Below are 18,097 nucleotides of genomic sequence, written 5' to 3'. Positions count from 1 at the left end.
TGTCTTATCAAACGAGATGAAATCCAACAAAAATGTGTGGATTATAGATAGTGGGGCTTCCCGACATATAACAGGATTCAAAGATAAGTTTGAAACTTTTGGAAATTATCTCACTGAAGGAGTCACCATTGGAAACAACTCCACTTATCCAGTTAAAGGAATTGGGACCTATTCTATACAACTAAGGACTGGGGTCACACTAAAATTGAAAGATGTTCTCTTTGTACCAGGCATAAAAAAAATCTAGTATCAATTTATGAACTAGTTGATGAAGGTTTTCAAGTCACCTTCAATGAAGACAAAGTTTTGTACTGGCCTAAAAACACTAATCTAAAAAATGCTATCACCATAGGGACTAGAGATGGAACCCTATATAAACTATGCAACATTCAAAAGAAAGCTATCAACCACAAAGTGACAAATTCTAATGAAGTGGGGCATAGAAGATTCGGATATATTGGACTTAGTTCACTTCCAAATGTAGAGAAAATCAACACTAGAACACTTAGCCTAAATTCAAAACATATAGGCACATGTAAAGGATGTGCTCTAGGAAAGAACATTAAAAAACCTTTTCCTCCTAGTGAACACAAATCTAAATCAATTTTGAAACTAGTTCACTCTGACTTATGTGGACCTATGCCAACACTTTCTCTACAAGGTTACTCTTACTACATAATATTCATTGATGATTTCTCTAAGAAAACTTGGACCTATTTTCTAAAGGTCAAAGAATTAAATGAGGTTCTATCAAAATTTAAAGAATTCAAAGAAATTGTGGAAAATCAAACGTCAAAAGGAATTAAAACCCTAAGATCAAACAATGGAGGAGAATATAATTCTGAAAATTTCATTTTTTTTGGTACCTCTGTTGGAATTAAGAGGGAGTATACAGTACCTTATAATCCTCAATAGAATGGGGTAGCAGAAAGGAAAAATAGAACCATTCTTGAAGTAGCAAAAGCCATGCTTCATGTTCAAAACGTACACTTCTCATTTTCGACGAAGGCCACCACTACTGTTGTATACATTCAAAACAGATGCCCACATTCAATACTAGAAAACATAACACTTGAAGAAGTTTTTACAAGAACTAAACCTAACTTAAGTCATCTTAGAATTTTTGGTTGCCCTATTTATATTCACATACCTAAAGAAAAAAGAACTAAGTTAGAACCATCTAGGAAAAAAGGGATATTTGTTGGGTACAGTGAAAACTCTAAAGGGTATAGAGTATATGTACCTGGCCAAAAATCAGTTGAAGTAAGCAGAGATGTCATATTTGAGGAAAACACTGTATTAAAACTATCAACAAGTATAGAAGATGAGCCCATCACAAACTTAGATGAAAATCTACAAAGTGAAATTCAGAGGGAGAACATATCAGAAGAAAATGAACTATTCCAAATACAAAAAATAGAGACATCTCTAATATCAAGAAAAGGCCATTATAGGCAAGAAAAATGATTGAAGAAAATAATGTTGAGTCAAATGAAATTTCCAGGGAAAGCAAGAAAACCATAAACAAATCTTGTTACACTACGTTAGTAACTGAGCTTACTAAATCTAAACCATCAACTGTTGAAGAAGCCCTAACTTGTTAAGCTTGGAAAGATGTTGTGGTTCAAGAATATCAATCCAAACTACAAAATGATGTTCGGAATATTGTACCTAGACCAAAAGACAAATCAGTTGTTTCTTCAAAGTGGTTATACAAAATCAAATATGCTTCAGATGGCAATATTGAAAAATATAAAGAAAGGTTTGTTGCTCGAGGTTTTTCTCAAAAGGCAGATATTGATTATGAATAAAACTTTGCCCCTGTTGCTCGATACACTTTGGTATGAACAATTATTGCAATTGCAGCAGCCAAAGGATGGAAGATACACCAAATGGATTTCAAGATCGCACTCCTAAATGGAGTCATTAATATCATAAGAAGAACTATTACCTCTCTTTTATTTTGAGACTATGGAAGTGGTCAACATTGTAACTTTACACACACACACACACACACATAATGCCACCATGATATTTTGGTAATATCTATGAATTGCACTTACATGTATATATACATATATGTGTGCACACCTAGAGAGAATATAATGATAAAAAGGTATTATACATACTCTCAAGTTACACACATGTATAGATATATGTATATGTATGTATAGTTATAGGTAGAATTCAATAGCATGATGACATTATATATATATATATATATATATATATATGTGTGTGTGTGTGTGTTTCAAACCATGAGAAAGTATAATCTTTATATCTTAATTTTGGCTTCATATCGATGAGCACTACCACCTTTCATATCAGCTTTATTTTTTTTAATCTGAAAGTTATGAAAGTTTCTTGTAACCGATATTGACATTGATCGATTTTCCTTGTAACTGAAGTCATGGGAGACACTGCTTACTCTCCTCACGGCTAGAGTGAAGCATTCAAAATCATTTCTTTCCTCATGCAATTGCTCTGAACTGAAGTTCCTCTCTTCCCATTGCACCTTTTTTTCTAAGAACAGCATATTAGAGGATCACATTTAGATACCCTAATAGCAGCATTGGCTATGCTTGATAGTATTCTCATGCTAGAGTCGTATTGCTAGACCATACCATCAAATCCAAAGCTGCAAAATTTCTCAGGTCATGAAATCATTCAACCAGTCCTATTTCTTATTTTATATGTACATCTCTTATGTTGCATTCTCTGAAATAAATTTCGCAAGGAATAACGAAACATTATGTTTAACGCATCCATGATTTGAAGGCTCAACAGTATGAAGAACTCTTAAAGAACATCATCTTTGCCTTCCATTTTATGTAATCATTCTTACATATCGGGTGCTAGTATAGACTCGCAGAGTCCAGCCCGAAGAGACTCTTTTTGTTTGTTGATCAAATACTTGTGTAATGCTTAATGTTGAAAGATGGCATAAGAATAATTCTTTAAATTTCACGAGAATATATCTGACTTATACAGTGGTATTATCGATATACCAGTTGAGATAAGAACCAGATTTGTGTTCATAAGTTCTGAATAAGAATACATAGATACCAGCATATCTCCCAAGATGCACCCAAGACCAACTGGGTCGAGTATAAATGGGTGAAGAGAAGAGCTATCCCTGCAAGAAATAAACTGAAAATCAGAAATCAAAGAGCATGAATATCTAAAGAAAAGGGGAAAACTATTTAGTCCAAGTCAGCTCATGATTGTCCAAAAAATATTTAGTTGTCAAATCGAGCGGTGGTGATCGGGCTATTTATTTGCCCATCTAAATCTGGGGCCAAGGTAGATTAGAGACATGCTTGCCACGAATGATCATTAGAGGTCAGGAGTGCTAGCTGACAGAGGGAAGGTTGATGGAGGAATTCCTCAGCCTTGTCTGCTTCTTAGCCAACACTCTTAACACCGGAATGCTCGGATGGTAAGACTATGGTGCCCCAAGCCTAACACGAGGTAGGGAGGGTCTTTCTTGTAAGAGATTGTGTGGGGATATGATAAGGTCTATGGTTGGGAGGTTAAGCCTATGCTAATGCTTCTCTTCACAAGATGCCAAGGCTTGCACAACACATCGACAGTTATTTCAGTTCATGTATGAATTGTAAATCTTTTACTTGTACATACTTTTATATTACTTGACGTGTATAATTGTAAATATGGTTTAGTTGATTTGTTCACAAATGTAATCAAAGAAGTTAGTTATGGAAGTTAAATTAATTGTCTTTCTTATGAAATGGATGTAATCATTACTTAAATTCTGATTTTATATCTTGTATACTCAATTCAAGAATAGTTCTATTTTTGTAAGATGTATCGGTATATAAATTACTTTGTCATTCTGTTATGATATTCAGTTATAATCTTAGAATATGTTCTCTACTTTCAGCTTAGTAAAAATGGTATGTTACAGGTGGATAAACACCCCAATGATATCCTTTTCCCCTTTTCGAGACAAGGACAACATTTTTAGGACATACTTGATACACATGGCCTACATGACAGCCAATCACCATCCACATCAGAATAATGTGAGTACTCTTATTGTTTTCCTTGTTTTAAATTCATAATCTAAGTACATAGATAGATTTATGATTGAATTTAAATAGTTGCATTTCAGTTTCTTAAAAGTGTACCAATTGCATCCTTTCATTTAATGGAATAATCACATGTGTGTCATTTATCAAGTAGTACTAGAGTAGAATCTATGTTGTTGATTACTTTGAAAACTTCATGCAAAAAAAAAATACATTGGAAAGATAGCCATTTTACTATTGAGTTGAAAAACGTAAACAATTGCATGTAGAAAACTAATTGATTTTTACATGTTAGATATTATAGTTGTTACACTTGGACAAGCGACGGAGGAGTTATAGCAGCAAGCTCGTGTGATAGAAAGGGGCTTCTTAAAGCTTGGAATGACAAATTTGGGGAAAGGGGCTGCCTCTACTTCTGGTTCTATAAATGAGATAACTTGAGTCTCATTTGTTCTTCTATTGTAGAAACTTTCCTTGCAACTTTCTCCTCAAATTGTATCTATTGGTCCTCCATCTCTTCCTCGTATAGCCTTTGTTGTGCTTCCAATTGCTACTTTTTTTTTCTAAAATTGCTACCATGTAATGCCTTTTCCAAATTACATACACAATTGAAAGATCCAGTGAGTCAGTTCCTCCAAGTGCATATCATATCCTTGTCTCCTCTACTTTCAAGCAGTCGTCCAACCCAACCCAATAAATTTTTTTTTTAAAGTCTTGATACCCCAAATCATCCATATATATGAGCAAGTCTGGGTCCCGATTGAAACCCAAGTCAAGGCTAATAAACCTATGGCCAAGATCCACAATTTGATCCCTGATCCCATCAATAGCCATTTTAGCTAAGTTGCTGATTCGGGTTTGGGGACGGATTCAAGTTTGAAGTTCGGGTCTGTGGGTTTGAGCAAATTTTTTTCCCCATTTGTGTTCGTGGGTGGGTTCGTGAGTATATATACATATATATACATACATACATACATATATATATATATATATATATATATATATATATATATATATATATATATATATATATATATATATATATATATATATATATAAACACACACAAGAGAAACATGCATAGTTGCAAAGCAAAGTCGTTTCACAATATGAATAAGTGTTGCTTGATCATTGGTCAATGCCAAATGTCAATGATAAACATTAAATACTCGCTCATTAATCGATCTTCATGATTGTAAAGAAAATTATACATTGAATTACTAAATTGCAAAACATAGACTAGTGCATCAAATAATAAAGTTTGAAACATCATGATAGATGACAAGTGTTTAGTAGTTTATCAATAATCATCATATCAAATGCCCTTCAAGGGTCAAATGGATCATCATAAAATGAGGGATCAATGGCTTCATCCCCAACTGCAACTATATCTAGATCCTCATCATTGGAACCCAAATTGGTTCCACTAGTGTCATATGCCGCTATATCATCCTCCTCCTCAACATAAGAGATTAGATGAGTGAAATATCTTTTATTAAGTTCCTTTTAGAGGTACATAAGGAAAAAAAAACACACTCTTTAAAGTTGTTTTAGCCCCAAGTCCTCTTGGGTTCGTTGTGCATTTGTTTGGGTTCACTCCAATAAGGACCTGGGCAAACCCACAGTCCAAACTAAGAACCCTGCCTGGACCCGCTACGGACCCGTGGGCGAATCTGGACCCATGCGGACCCAGACCCAAATTCGAGCAATAGGGGATGAATCTAACAACTTAGCATTTTAGCTAAGATGTAAGTAGGGGTGAGAGGGTGACAAGCAGGTGAAGCGTACTAGTCATCTAAACTGAAACCAAGCTAAGGTTTAGAATAATATTGGTGATAGGAGGGTTAAGGGGCAGGAATATCAAGATATGGAGGATGATATGATGTGTTTCTATCAAAAGGCTCCATGTTAAATCATCAAAAAGCTGCAAGTTCATAGAAAATGTTTTTTTTTTAAACATAAAAGATCCAATTTGGTCTTTACATACACTAGCACTAGGACGTAAAAGTTAGAACCAATAGATTTTGCACTTGGAGTCACCATGATGTTTAAAAAAATGTCTCCAAAGGTTTGTTGGCATTGAGAATAACACCCAAATTCTTAGCGGAGAAAGTTTAGAATGGTCAACAAATATGAATGTTGGTCCCATTGAGCATGCCAAAAGCTATTATTACAAAAGTTTGCACTCTTGCCTAACATGTTATCCTCAGGGAACCTTGTGAAATATTAAGACTAACCCCGAGTGTGGGACTTGCGCATGTGAGGTTGAATCTCTATAGAAGGTTGGCTTCCTTCCAATGAGGGTGCATCTAAAGTAAAACTTTGAAGGAAAAGGGGAGAAGGAATATAGAAAAATAAAGGGGGGGTGATGCACCAAATTGAATGTGGTTGCTCCCTACCTGTAGCTACACACAACATCAATAAGGACTCAAACTTACACAATTATCACTTTGATTTGCCCCCAAAAAACTCATATGAAGATTAGAGTTTGTGAGATGCTGAAAGGAAAATAATTCACAATGCAACATTCACAAACTAGATTGACACAACATAAGAATTAGAAAGGGAAAAAAGAAACAATTATAACAAGACAAGAAATATGCACAAATAGCTAAGTGGGAGAAAAGATAAAACAGAGATGTTATTGATGCATGCTGAAGACAAAGTTACAGTTGTAGAAAAAAGATTTCTGCAAAAGAACCAAAGAAGAGTCCAGAAAATATGGAAAAGATTGTCTTTTAAAAATTTCAAGCATAACCCAGATTACAATAGTTATTTATAGAAAAGTTGGAAAGTAAATAAGATAAATCAAAATAAAATCTAACTTCTATGTGCACATTTGATCCATGAGGTGACAGAAAAAAGCCATAAAGATGCATCCGGTAGATAAAAAGGACAACAATATGCTTACAAATAGTAAATGAGCATAGAGATCATTGTTATAGGACTCTGCGAGTCCAAACCAAAGTCCACATTTCCGAGGTAAATGGCCTCTAGACTCGGACTCGACAGAGTCAGCATGGACTCGTCGAGTCCAAGGACTCTCCTAACTCACAGAGTCCCGAGCTCTGGACTCTCTCTGGCAGCATGACTCATAAAGTGCAAAAAATAATAAAATAAAGGGTTAAGTGAATTGTTTATGCTTTGTATAACATCTATTTTACCTAAAAAGGTCATTTCATCCTTTGCTAATGCTTGTGATAGAGACAAATGAGTAAGAGAAGAGTATTGGGATTTTAAGAGAGAAATTAGCAAACCAGTTGGTTCTCTCATTTCGATTGTTGATTGTTTGTGCAACTTTGTAGCGTGCACTTAAGTATTGAGAGGAGCTAAAAGAAGCATTGGAGGAGGCTTCTAAAAACTTACTTGCATTTCCATTGTTTGTGCAAAAATTGAATGATCTTGTCTTTGTAGTTTGTTCACTACAACCTTCGCCTTCTCCATAGACAAATCTAGGGCACTGATATATGACCGATAGTGTTAGAGATTGTTGATCCACATACAGAGTGGAACACAAAGATTATTGATCCTTTCTTCAGTGATGAAGACGTGGAGTGGGTTGATTAGGTGGATTGGGACGCAGAGGCAATAGCAATGGCAGTCAAGAACGCTACAACGCAAGAAGACTGAGTGCAAGACCTTAAGGCTGGGAGTGATAGATCCGAGTCTGATGGTGAAGATTATGTGGGTATGGATGAGGATGAAGATGCCCTTGAGGTTCAGCCTTGAACACAGGGAGAAAGGATGGCTCTAGAGTCTTCCATTAGTTAACTAGGCGTACTCGTAGGAGGGCATAAGCTACTATGAGCCTTTGTCTTCTACACTCTAGCTGATATTTTGATTCCATCGATTTCATATATTGTAGACATTTGACAGTGACACTATGTTTAACTTTATAGCTTACATTATGTTATTCAGTTTTTTTCCTTCAAAAATTCACTTTTATACTTATGTGATCTATGCAAAATTGTATATGAGTGTTGAGTAGCTTCTATTTATCTCAATTATTGTGTATTTGATGTTAATTGACTAAATGATGTATGAAAAAATCGTTAAATCCTTAAAAATATTTGAATTTCATGGGTTTTTCGATTTCTGAGTCCTTGTTGAGTTTGGTCACCGAGCCCAATTTTGACTTTCCGAGTCAGAGGTGAGTCCAAGTCCCGTAACAGTGATAGAGATGCACTAGCGTCGTGTTTACAATGCCCCAAATTAGTTTGGCATTGAATATTCAGTCATGGTGTCGTGTCATGGCCACAAACTAGTAAAAATGTGATGGTGGCAAAGAAATGTCGAAAGAGGAAACACATTGTGCTAACCCACTAGAGATTTTGGTGACATCATTTGCCTCCCACCGATCACCGATGTCTCATCGACATTCATCTTTGTTTCATTTCAGCGAGACAAAAGGGAAGCTCTAACGAACCAACTAGCAAAAACCAAGAGGAGGATAACACCTCAAGTTAACCATTGGAAAACACGACAAGTTAGCCTACTATAGCAAAGTTCAGCCCATGATAATGTCTTAGATCAGTTATCTATAGTAGGCTAATGATAGAAAAAATAAACAACAATACAATAACTTCTTGCTTGTTGTTGGAGTGGCTTTGTTGGGTCTTTGGCCTTTCCCTTTATATTTGTTGCTTTGATTTAAATTAATTAAATCCTTTGACTATTGTGCATGTCACTATCTAGGCAGCTACTTCATTGACAAAGTACACCACATCCTTGCTCTAATACTTGCAACAGCTACACTATATGTAAGAATTTGCCTTAGGGAAAGATTCACCCAAGATTGTAGAACTCAAACACAAGCACAACTGTAGACCAAAAAAGAGTATGATCAATTAATCAGAGTATATCCTCATACATTGCTCTGTATTGTATGTACAAACACACTAGGAGTGCCTATATATAAAGGCCTCTCAAGAAGCACCTAGAATGTCTCTAGAAAGAGCCAGGAGATAAGATAAGCATGGCAACTAAGTGCACGTCTTATCCATCATTCTAGATGATAGGATAAGAATGATGAGGTGTATCTCAAGTGGAGATGTGTGTAGACACCATGTGCTCAATTAGTGTGCTAACTCCTATGTTGTAGACACCATTTGCATAAAAGAGATGCGAACTCTTGTGTTGTCAACATGACAACTCACAAGAGTACGCATACTCCTAGGTGACTAATAAATAAATAATAATAATATGCATTAACCTAAGTAAACTTAAGTAAGTGTAAATAGTAAATACTTATTTACACCAACACCCCCCCTTAAGTGAAACTTAGGGGAATGCACTTAAGCTTACAAAAACTAAGATGAAATGCATAATGGATCTTAGCTACTAGGCCATGTTAGGTACCCATGTACATAATGAAATGCAATCTCTCATAAAAGCGGAGAAAGAGAGAAAACCTCATGTGAAAAACCCTCCTCCAAAAAGAGAGATGATAAGGGATGCATGGATGGATGGAGTAATCAAGACCCACCCATTACGACATACATCCAATATATACAAATAAGAAAAATGAGAAGGACAAAACCTACTAAGAGAAAAAAAAACACCCCAAAAAGGAGAAGAAGAAGACGAGTTAGTCCCCCCCCTTTAAAGGTAGTGTGCCGACCAGTGAGAAATGCTCCAACATAAAAGTTGATCCATGACCGTTGAATGATGTTCCTCCCCTTTGGAAGAAACAAATGCAAGGGTACAAAGGAGATGTGCCCCCTCTATGGAGAAGGAATCTCTATGATGAACGGTGTCTCTGAAACCTGCTCAAGTGTCTTTGTGTTGATGCCGATGGTTGCTCCCTCCAAAACTACTGAAAAAAAATGTGCACATCGAGCAAGTAGTGATGTAGAACCTATTTCAGGAAACCAACAATCTTCTCAAATGATAAAGAGACCTCCGACAATTGTTGTACATAAGTATCCACAATTATGCCAACCTATAAAGATTGATCATGTAGAGAATGGACATGAGGGTCAGAGTGGGCCCTCGCAACAACTGTAGAAGGATCGTCCTCAACAAAGAGAAGCGGTAGATCATGAAAGAAGTCCTCCAAATCTGTTGTGTGCGACTCTATGAACAAACCTGAAATGTCAGTCAAGAAGTCATCAGCTGAGGCTGGAACTGGAAGACAAAGTGTACCCTGTTGTGCTGAAGTACATAAATTTGTCAACTATGGCAATGAATGAATTATTCGCCTCAAAGAGAAGACGAATATCATCAATAGTGTCTCCCACATCTTCAATGTGAGACTCCATGAACAGGCCTGCAAGGGCAGGAAGGAAGTCATCACATGAAGGTAAAGTAGGAAGACATAAAGGGTTCTGCTGCACTAAATCTGAAGCATCTATGGCTGGAACAGGATCATTAGGAGCAACAAGAGCTGGAGGTGTGATCTCACCTGAAGAGGATGCAGTTGCAACTGGAGATATTAGATCTTTTGGAAATGGAGGAATGTGTGGATCTCCATACGTCTCCCAAAGATGAATCCAATGAACATATGGATAGTTACCTTAAGGTCAATAAGTGAATCCAAAACCTCCATATCCATATATAGAAAGAGAACGCTACTAATGAAGGAGAAAGTCTCAATATCATATGTAAGTCCTCTTGCATATGGTAGTGCATTATGCTCGCTGAGATATTTGATAGCAATTTGACTCCATTCCTGATTGTTGTCTGAGTGCAAATAAATCAAATCTGCCTCTTCCATGATGGACTAATCAATGTAACCTCCAAAGAATCAAAGAACCACCCCCCCAATGTATGATTTGGGCACTTGATAGCCACTTGTCAATTTAGTGCCTATTTCTGAAAGCAGTATTTCTGTCCATAGAACCTATAATTTGGTTGCAGATTTGAAAAGTAGACAAAAAAATATGCACTTTCAAAAAAATGGAACCTGATTATGTGTCCAGATGAGCCCGTACTAAGCATTTGAATTGGCAAAAATCGAAATTTTGGAATTGCAGAAAAATTCAAGAACAGAGAAATCAAACTTCCTACACTAATATGTAAATCACAAAATTCTACCCCAAACTAAAAAAAATTGCTCGCAAAAAGGAGTCCGTATGAGGGAGATATCACTGTTTAAAAATCACTGCTATTATTATTTTTTCTGAACCGCCGCTGTGCCTCCAAAAATCAAATGACTCCAGATTTCACCTCTGATGTCTGATTTTGGTGAAACAAAAGTTGATTTGGGAGTTTTTTGACCTTTTGAATGTGATGCAAATATCTGATTTGTACCAGCAAGCACCAATCTTCACCTTCAAAAAATCTCTCCTATGGCCCGATGGCCAAAAAAATTCCGGAAAATAATGCAAATGCAAAAAAATAGCAGAGATGCAAATGAAAAAAATGCAGATCTAAAAATTAAATATACAGATCTGAAATGATCATACCAAAATTGCAAATCGGGCCTTCAGGTGCCGATTTGCAAAAAAAATTTGCCTCAATTTTGACTATGCCTAGGGTAGGCGAATTTATAGTCAAATTCACCAAATTGACGCACCGGACGCAATGGTGAGGTCCACTTTGGCTCTAGGCGCTCCCAATAACTACGATACTCCGAATCTAGGTCGAGGTGTCCTCTAAGAGGTGAAGCAAGAAGATGGTCTTGTTGGCTTTGTCAAAAGAAATTCTCCAAGAGCTTTGATACCATGTAAGAATTTGCCTTAGGGCAAGATTCACCTAAGATCGTAGAACTCGAACACAAGCACAACTATAGACCAAAAAAGAATATGATCAATTAATTAGAGTATGTCCTCATATATTGCTCTGTATTATATGTACAAACACACTAGGAGTGTCTGTATATAAAGGTCTCTCAAGAAGCACCTAGAATGTCTTTAGAAAGAGCCAGGAGATAAGATAAACATGACAACTAAGCACACATCTTATCTATCATTCTAGATAATAGGATAAGAATGATGAGGTGTATCTCAAGTGGAGATGTGTGTAGACACCATGTGCTTAATTAGTGTACTAACTCCTGTGTTGTAGACACCATGTGCATAAAAGAGGTGCAAACTCTTGTGTTGTCAACATGACAACTCACAAGAGTACGCATACTCTTAGGTGACTAATAAATAAATAATAAAAATATGCATTAACCTAAGTAAACTTTAGTGTAAATAGTAAATACTTATTTACACCAACACTATATATAAAAAATAAACATTTCAGTCGTCTTTAATTATATTCTATTCTATGATTAATGATTATAATATGAAAATAAGTAAATGGTTTTAAAATGGAAAGATATCAATTTAAGAAAGTCCAATTACTTGGTCACGAATGAACTGCGAGGAAACCATATAAAAATCAAGGTACTATAAAGAAAATTTCAAGGGAAAAACAGATGCATCATAGAAAGAAGATACAAGGAAATTTCAGGGGTAAACGGGATGTATAAAAGTAAAACATCGATATTTTTTGCAAACATGTTCAAGAGGATAGAATCGGCTATGGGAATTTGTCATATCGCACCCTTAAAACTTCCAGAGGAATATGGGTGTCATTTTAAACAATCAAACATATATCTCTACAACAGGGTTGAAAAGCTATTTTGAGAAACCAAAACACTTACGGAATATTTAGTCTGCTCTAGCCTGATCAGAAGTAGCATATTTTTCGCTATTTTGTGGGGAAAAATCGTTTTGAAAAAAAATTAATAACTTAGGATTTATTCAAAAAAAATCCTGTATATTTTACAGCTATAAATTACAAAACGTAACAATTCATGAGTTCTATGATTAATCACGATTTTTTCACATTTCTGCTGCTTTGGGCAGGTCTTATAGTTCCGAAAAATATAATAATGAGACAATTATCGAGGCGCAGCTATGGTGTGTCTCTGAGAGAAGATATGGATAAATTAAGATTTCTCAAGCGCGTGAATTACTCACGAACCCTAGGGAAGGACTGATGGAAGTACATTAAAACACATGGATGATTTTAAATGAAACAATAAGATCATGTGAAAAAAGTATACTGGCGTTCAAGCACTTGAAATCCACTTATTCTGCAATTTAATGAGATAAAATTGATGGTAGGACTATTCAACTATCTCAGGAAGGAATTGGTAATCCTGAAAATTTGCAGCAAAGCAATCAATTTGAGACATCTTCAAGACAATTAGACATATGGCCAATGAAGTGGCACTGACAGTTCCAACTGGAAGTAAAAATGCATAATAATTGATCGAAGAAAAATACGATATACACCAGAATAAAGCGAATCACATCACTACAATTTCCAAGATAAAGACAAAGTAAAACATCAGCATAGAAGGAAAAGCCTACAGAGTAAGACAGGACAGACTGTAATTACCGTTAAATGTTGCTAACTTATATGTACCTAAAATATTATAAACTACAGATTTAATCAAGCCAAAAAGATAAGTACTAATAGAAGTTGAAAAGGGGACCTGGAGTCCTTGTGTGCCAAGGCTAATGGATTGAATGGAAGCCATATTACTTGAGCTCTGCACAAGTGTGAAAAAGCTGGACAGGTTTTTATTGGACGTAAAAACGCTGGAGGTAACACGCTGACTCAGACTTACTCTTTGTGCCGATTTTGAAGGAATGGATGAGTACAACAAGAACAACAAGAACGGATGTCTCGATTTGGGCAGGGGCAAATCCACGGAAGTGACTATAAAAAGATTTTAAAAAATTGACTAATTACAAAGACGCCGCCATTTAGCCGCCGTATGAAATGGAGAGCCAATTTAAAAAGAAAGACGCCCATGTGTGATTTGCATTCAATGGAAGTGACTATAAAATAAAATTAAAAAATTGACTAATTATAAGGATCCCGCCATTTAGCCGCCATATGAAATGGAGAGCCAATTTAAAAAGAAAGACGTGGCAGAAACCGTTTGAAGAGTATGGCAGACGTCACAATCTGAGAAACTGCTTTAAAGAAATCATATACCCAAAGAAATCCACTGCGTAATCCGGCGTAAATATAAGTCCTAACGTTGTGCATATAAGTTACCCCATGGATTTGCCAAAGTAAATAATAATAATAGTGGGCGTTGTACAAGTCCATACCTACGTCAATATAGAAACATTCTTTTTTTGTTTCCATGCTAGTCCTCCCATACTCCACTATTATTTTATTATTATTAGTCCCTGCCTATATATAGGCAGGGAACTAATGTTTTCACTAGCTCTTTTTCAATTAATTTTTAGGTTAAAACAATCTTATAATTTAAGGGTTTAAGATGTTGTATTTTTAAAATAAATTTATGTACAATAATTTCTATTTTATCATTGGTTAGAACTGATTTTTCTGGGGTTTAATTAATTTTTGTGTTCAAAAATTTGAAAAAAAATACAAGTCTCATAAATTCTGGAAACTTCCCTATCATTCGCGAAGCTTCAAGTTTAATGGCGAACTAAGGAACTGGCAACAGCTCTGGAAACTAGTTATATGCCAAATTAAAGAACTGGCAAGTCTTAAGAGCAGATAGAGGCTTGGCTCCTACTCTTCAGTTGTTCTTCATCTAGATTCAAACTCCATTTCCTCTGCAAGAGGATTTTTCCATTCTACAGACTAAAAGTGTGCCCTAAACAATGATCATATGATTTGAAAAATACAGACTTCACTATGCCCCAAACGCTTCAATCCAATCAAATCATGTTTTGGTGTGTATTTAGCGCTCTATGACTCACGGACTTCCGTCTTCCTCACGGAGTCCTCGCTCACTTATGGTCAATCTAACCAGGTGTTCTTATAAATTTCAATCGCTCTAAGTCGTTAATTGCACTCACGGAGCTCTGATTTTCTGCTTTTGGGCATCAAAATCTAAAGTGGGTAACGCTGTCGGATCATCCAGAACGGGGCGCCAGGTGAAAGTGATGAAATTAGATAGCCAAGTTATGAAATTTAAGCCCCCCATAACTGTAGAACAAATTCTGCAGGATTACCCAAATCATGTCATATTACTCTCTGACGTTGTTCGTCATGTGGGGATTAGAGGAAAGGCCCTGGAGGGATCCACGGAGCTTAACCCCAAGCAGCTGTATTTTCGACTGGAGATGCCCAAAATCAGAGCTTTTCATGGCCCCGGTAGGGTTCGATCCGAGATCAACATGAGCGCCCAATCGCGGTTGGAAGCCATGCTTTTGTCTCGGAGGTGCAGTTCAGATATCACTCATCTTGCTTCCTCTTCTTCTCCCTGTTCTATTTCAGGGAATTCTTCGCCCATGAAAGGGGAGGACGGGACGATAAGAATGTAATTAATAGTCTTTGAATGAAATCTGTTTTTAAGAACTTTTTAATATAGATTCAGCGACGAATTTTGTCCTGTGTTGATTATAATAGCTCGAGATTGTAAATATGAGATAGCGGAGAAATTGCTTCTATCGTGGTGGAGGCTATTTATTTGCCCTCGCTTTTTTTTCCGTGGGCGCCGGTTTTCCACGTTGGTAAGCCTCCTAGTTTTGTGAGTGGAAACAAGGCAAATGGTTTTGGTGTTTGCTAGTTCGGGGGAAATTCATTTTGTAGAAATAACTAGAAATTTTCAGATTATAGTATTAAATATAACTTCTCAATATTATATATCTCTTATTGTACTTGCCTCATATATCTCTTATTGTAATTGATGTAGGCAATGTACTATTGCATTCAGTGCAACTCAATTAATCAATAGTTTTGCACTCCTCTATCAATCATATATAAATATGTGTTTCTTATTTACATATTTCTAAAATTTTCATAAATATTTATTAATTAGAAATATTATATAAATGACTTTAAGACCTCTTTTTCGGAGCCATACTCCATATTCATTTTTTTCGGCAAGATTTTAGGATTATAATCTTAAGATCAAATTTTAATATTTTACAAACTATTTATCTAAGTCATCAATGTTTCAATTAATATGGACTTTATTTTAATTTCAAGATATTTAATTCTTCTCAATGACACAAATTATATTATATTTTTAAGTTTTATTTCTCTATTTCAATTTTACAATTTAATGAATATAATCTATTTCTTAAATTCATTTATAATTATTTTTTTATTTTACAAAAAAATCACAACTCAATTCAAATTAAATTTAAAATAAAATATTATTTTATAATTTATTCTTTTATAATCCATGTTATAATATTAAAATTATATATTATATAATGGAAAATTTATTATTATTCCTCTAATTAATTACTATAATATTTAACAACTATTTCTGTTACAATTATTTTACGGCAAGTACTTTATTATTATTCCTCTAATTAATTACTATAATATTTAACAACTATTTCTAATACAATTATTTCACGGCAAGTACCACTTGTTTATCAATAATAAATAAGATGGTATTTTTAAAAATGTAATTATATTATGGACAAGAGATATATTACAGAACTATTCAGTTCTATTCACTATTCTAATATTAAATATAATTATCTTAAGTTAATCTGATTAAAATTTAATTAATATTGTACAATAATTCATGCATTAACTTTAACTTAGTTTTTACTTAATAACTAAATTTGTAAATAATTATATTTTTAAAAAATCCTATCCAATATTTTTGACTATATTTTAGATTATAAAAAATATTATTTTCATAATATTAGATTGATTAATATATAATAGATATTATTTAAACTATGTTTAATATATCAATATTGCAAACACCAACCTATCATTCACCAACTTCTACCAAATATCTCTTACTTATGTGTATTTAATATTATACAATAAATCATAAAGCAGCTTAATAATACCTTAAAATATTTATTATCAATTTAATATTATTTAGTTATTATAGGAATGATACTTATCCTATTTAATAATTGAATTTATAATTACTATTATAATATAATATAATATAATATAATACATTAGATTAAATAAATTAAAAGTTTGATATAATTATAAACTTGGCAAAACACTTCATCTTTTTCAAAGGCCCAATCAAGATAAGTAGATCATCCATGCATTTATAGTGCTCTTTTGTAGGAATAATTCCACAACCTTTGATAACATACTCTGTCAATAATAAGAAAAGCTACTTAACATTACATTCTATGAGCTAATATGGTAACAATTAATTTTTCCATAAACAATAATATTACAAATCTACCTTCCCTAAGGCAGGGACTCTAGCTCCATCAAGAGATCTTGTTTGTTTACCGTAGAAGAAAACTCAACTCAAGGAAAACACATTTTCTATTGCTTAAGAAAATGCTTATCATCAAGCAATGGATAATAATTTTAAAATATATTTTATTATTGCATAAGTAAATGATAATTTTTAGATTTAATTTATTTAATAATTAAATAATAATTATTTGAATAATTTCAAATCACTTTATTTGAATTTTGAAATTTAATTTTCTTCATTATTTTCTTAAGATTAATTAGACAAAATGAAAATAAAAATATCATATAATTAATGAACAATAAATTCATTTTTCTATTTAATATGGACTTTAAAATAAAAGTTAACATTTAAACTTATAATACTAATATTAGACATTAAAACTTACTAAGTATTCTCAATACTTTTTTTATTATTATATAGATATTACTTTAAAGATCCACCATATCTATAATTTCACATACATATGCATTTAATATCATTTATTATTATTAAATAAAATTACATAGATAATAATATTAATCAATTTTCTAAAAACTTTACCCAATAAAATAATACTTATAACATATCATAAATTAGTTTAAACCAATTATACTTTAATTAATTTAAATCAAGTATACTTATTGTCTCCTCTTCAATCCATTAACCTGCATAAAAACATCATGAAAATTATATAGGCTTTAGAAAATAGTAATGTATACCATTAAACTAGTTTTTTTCTTACCTTTCTCTTGTTGAGTAGATTGGCCTCAACTGATACTCTTTCATTGTTTTTTTTCTTTTACTCTGTTTGTTTTTGCTTGAATGCTCTTACTCCCCATATTTCTCTTACTCTCCCATTCTTGCTCCCCCATAGCTCTTATCCCCCATAATTATTATTCCCCCCTTTTGACACTGATGTCAATGGGTTATACATTAATAG

General features: G+C 34.0%; 1 protein-coding gene and 1 pseudogene across 2 annotated transcripts in view; one reads left to right on the top strand and one right to left on the bottom strand.

Annotated features, from left to right (window-relative positions):
* LOC149558246 (putative aldo-keto reductase 1) overlaps positions 1–13,757 on the bottom strand; it is a 78,259-nt pseudogene extending 64,502 nt beyond the window's left edge. The window contains exons 1-2 of the transcript XR_016365000.1: positions 13,483–13,757; positions 899–1,018 (exon numbers count right to left, since the gene is read on the bottom strand). The product of XR_016365000.1 is annotated as a putative aldo-keto reductase 1 (transcript). The remainder of the gene's footprint in view (positions 1–898; positions 1,019–13,482) is intronic.
* Positions 13,758–14,450: 693 nt separating this feature from the next.
* On the top strand, positions 14,451–15,345 carry LOC149558245 (uncharacterized protein At1g66480-like). Its single transcript, XM_089786108.1, has one exon. The coding sequence runs from the start codon at positions 14,921–14,923 to the stop codon at positions 15,299–15,301; it is 381 nt and encodes a 126-aa protein (XP_089642234.1). The 5' UTR covers positions 14,451–14,920; the 3' UTR covers positions 15,302–15,345.
* The last annotated feature ends 2,752 nt before the right edge of the window (positions 15,346–18,097 follow it).

This window comes from Cupressus sempervirens, chromosome 5 (assembly GCF_028749045.1).
Source record: "Cupressus sempervirens isolate cs-2001-9-10 chromosome 5, ASM2874904v1, whole genome shotgun sequence".
NCBI classification, from domain to species: domain Eukaryota; kingdom Viridiplantae; phylum Streptophyta; class Pinopsida; order Cupressales; family Cupressaceae; genus Cupressus; species Cupressus sempervirens.
Note: the sequence above shows the minus strand (reverse complement) of the source record. Positions and strands in the feature narration are given on the sequence as shown.

What these genes read in the sequence shown, in the direction of transcription:
- LOC149558245 (XM_089786108.1), top strand. Translation starts at nt 14,921, where the DNA reads ATGAAATTAGATAGCCAAGTTATGAAATTTAAGCCCCCCATAACTGTA.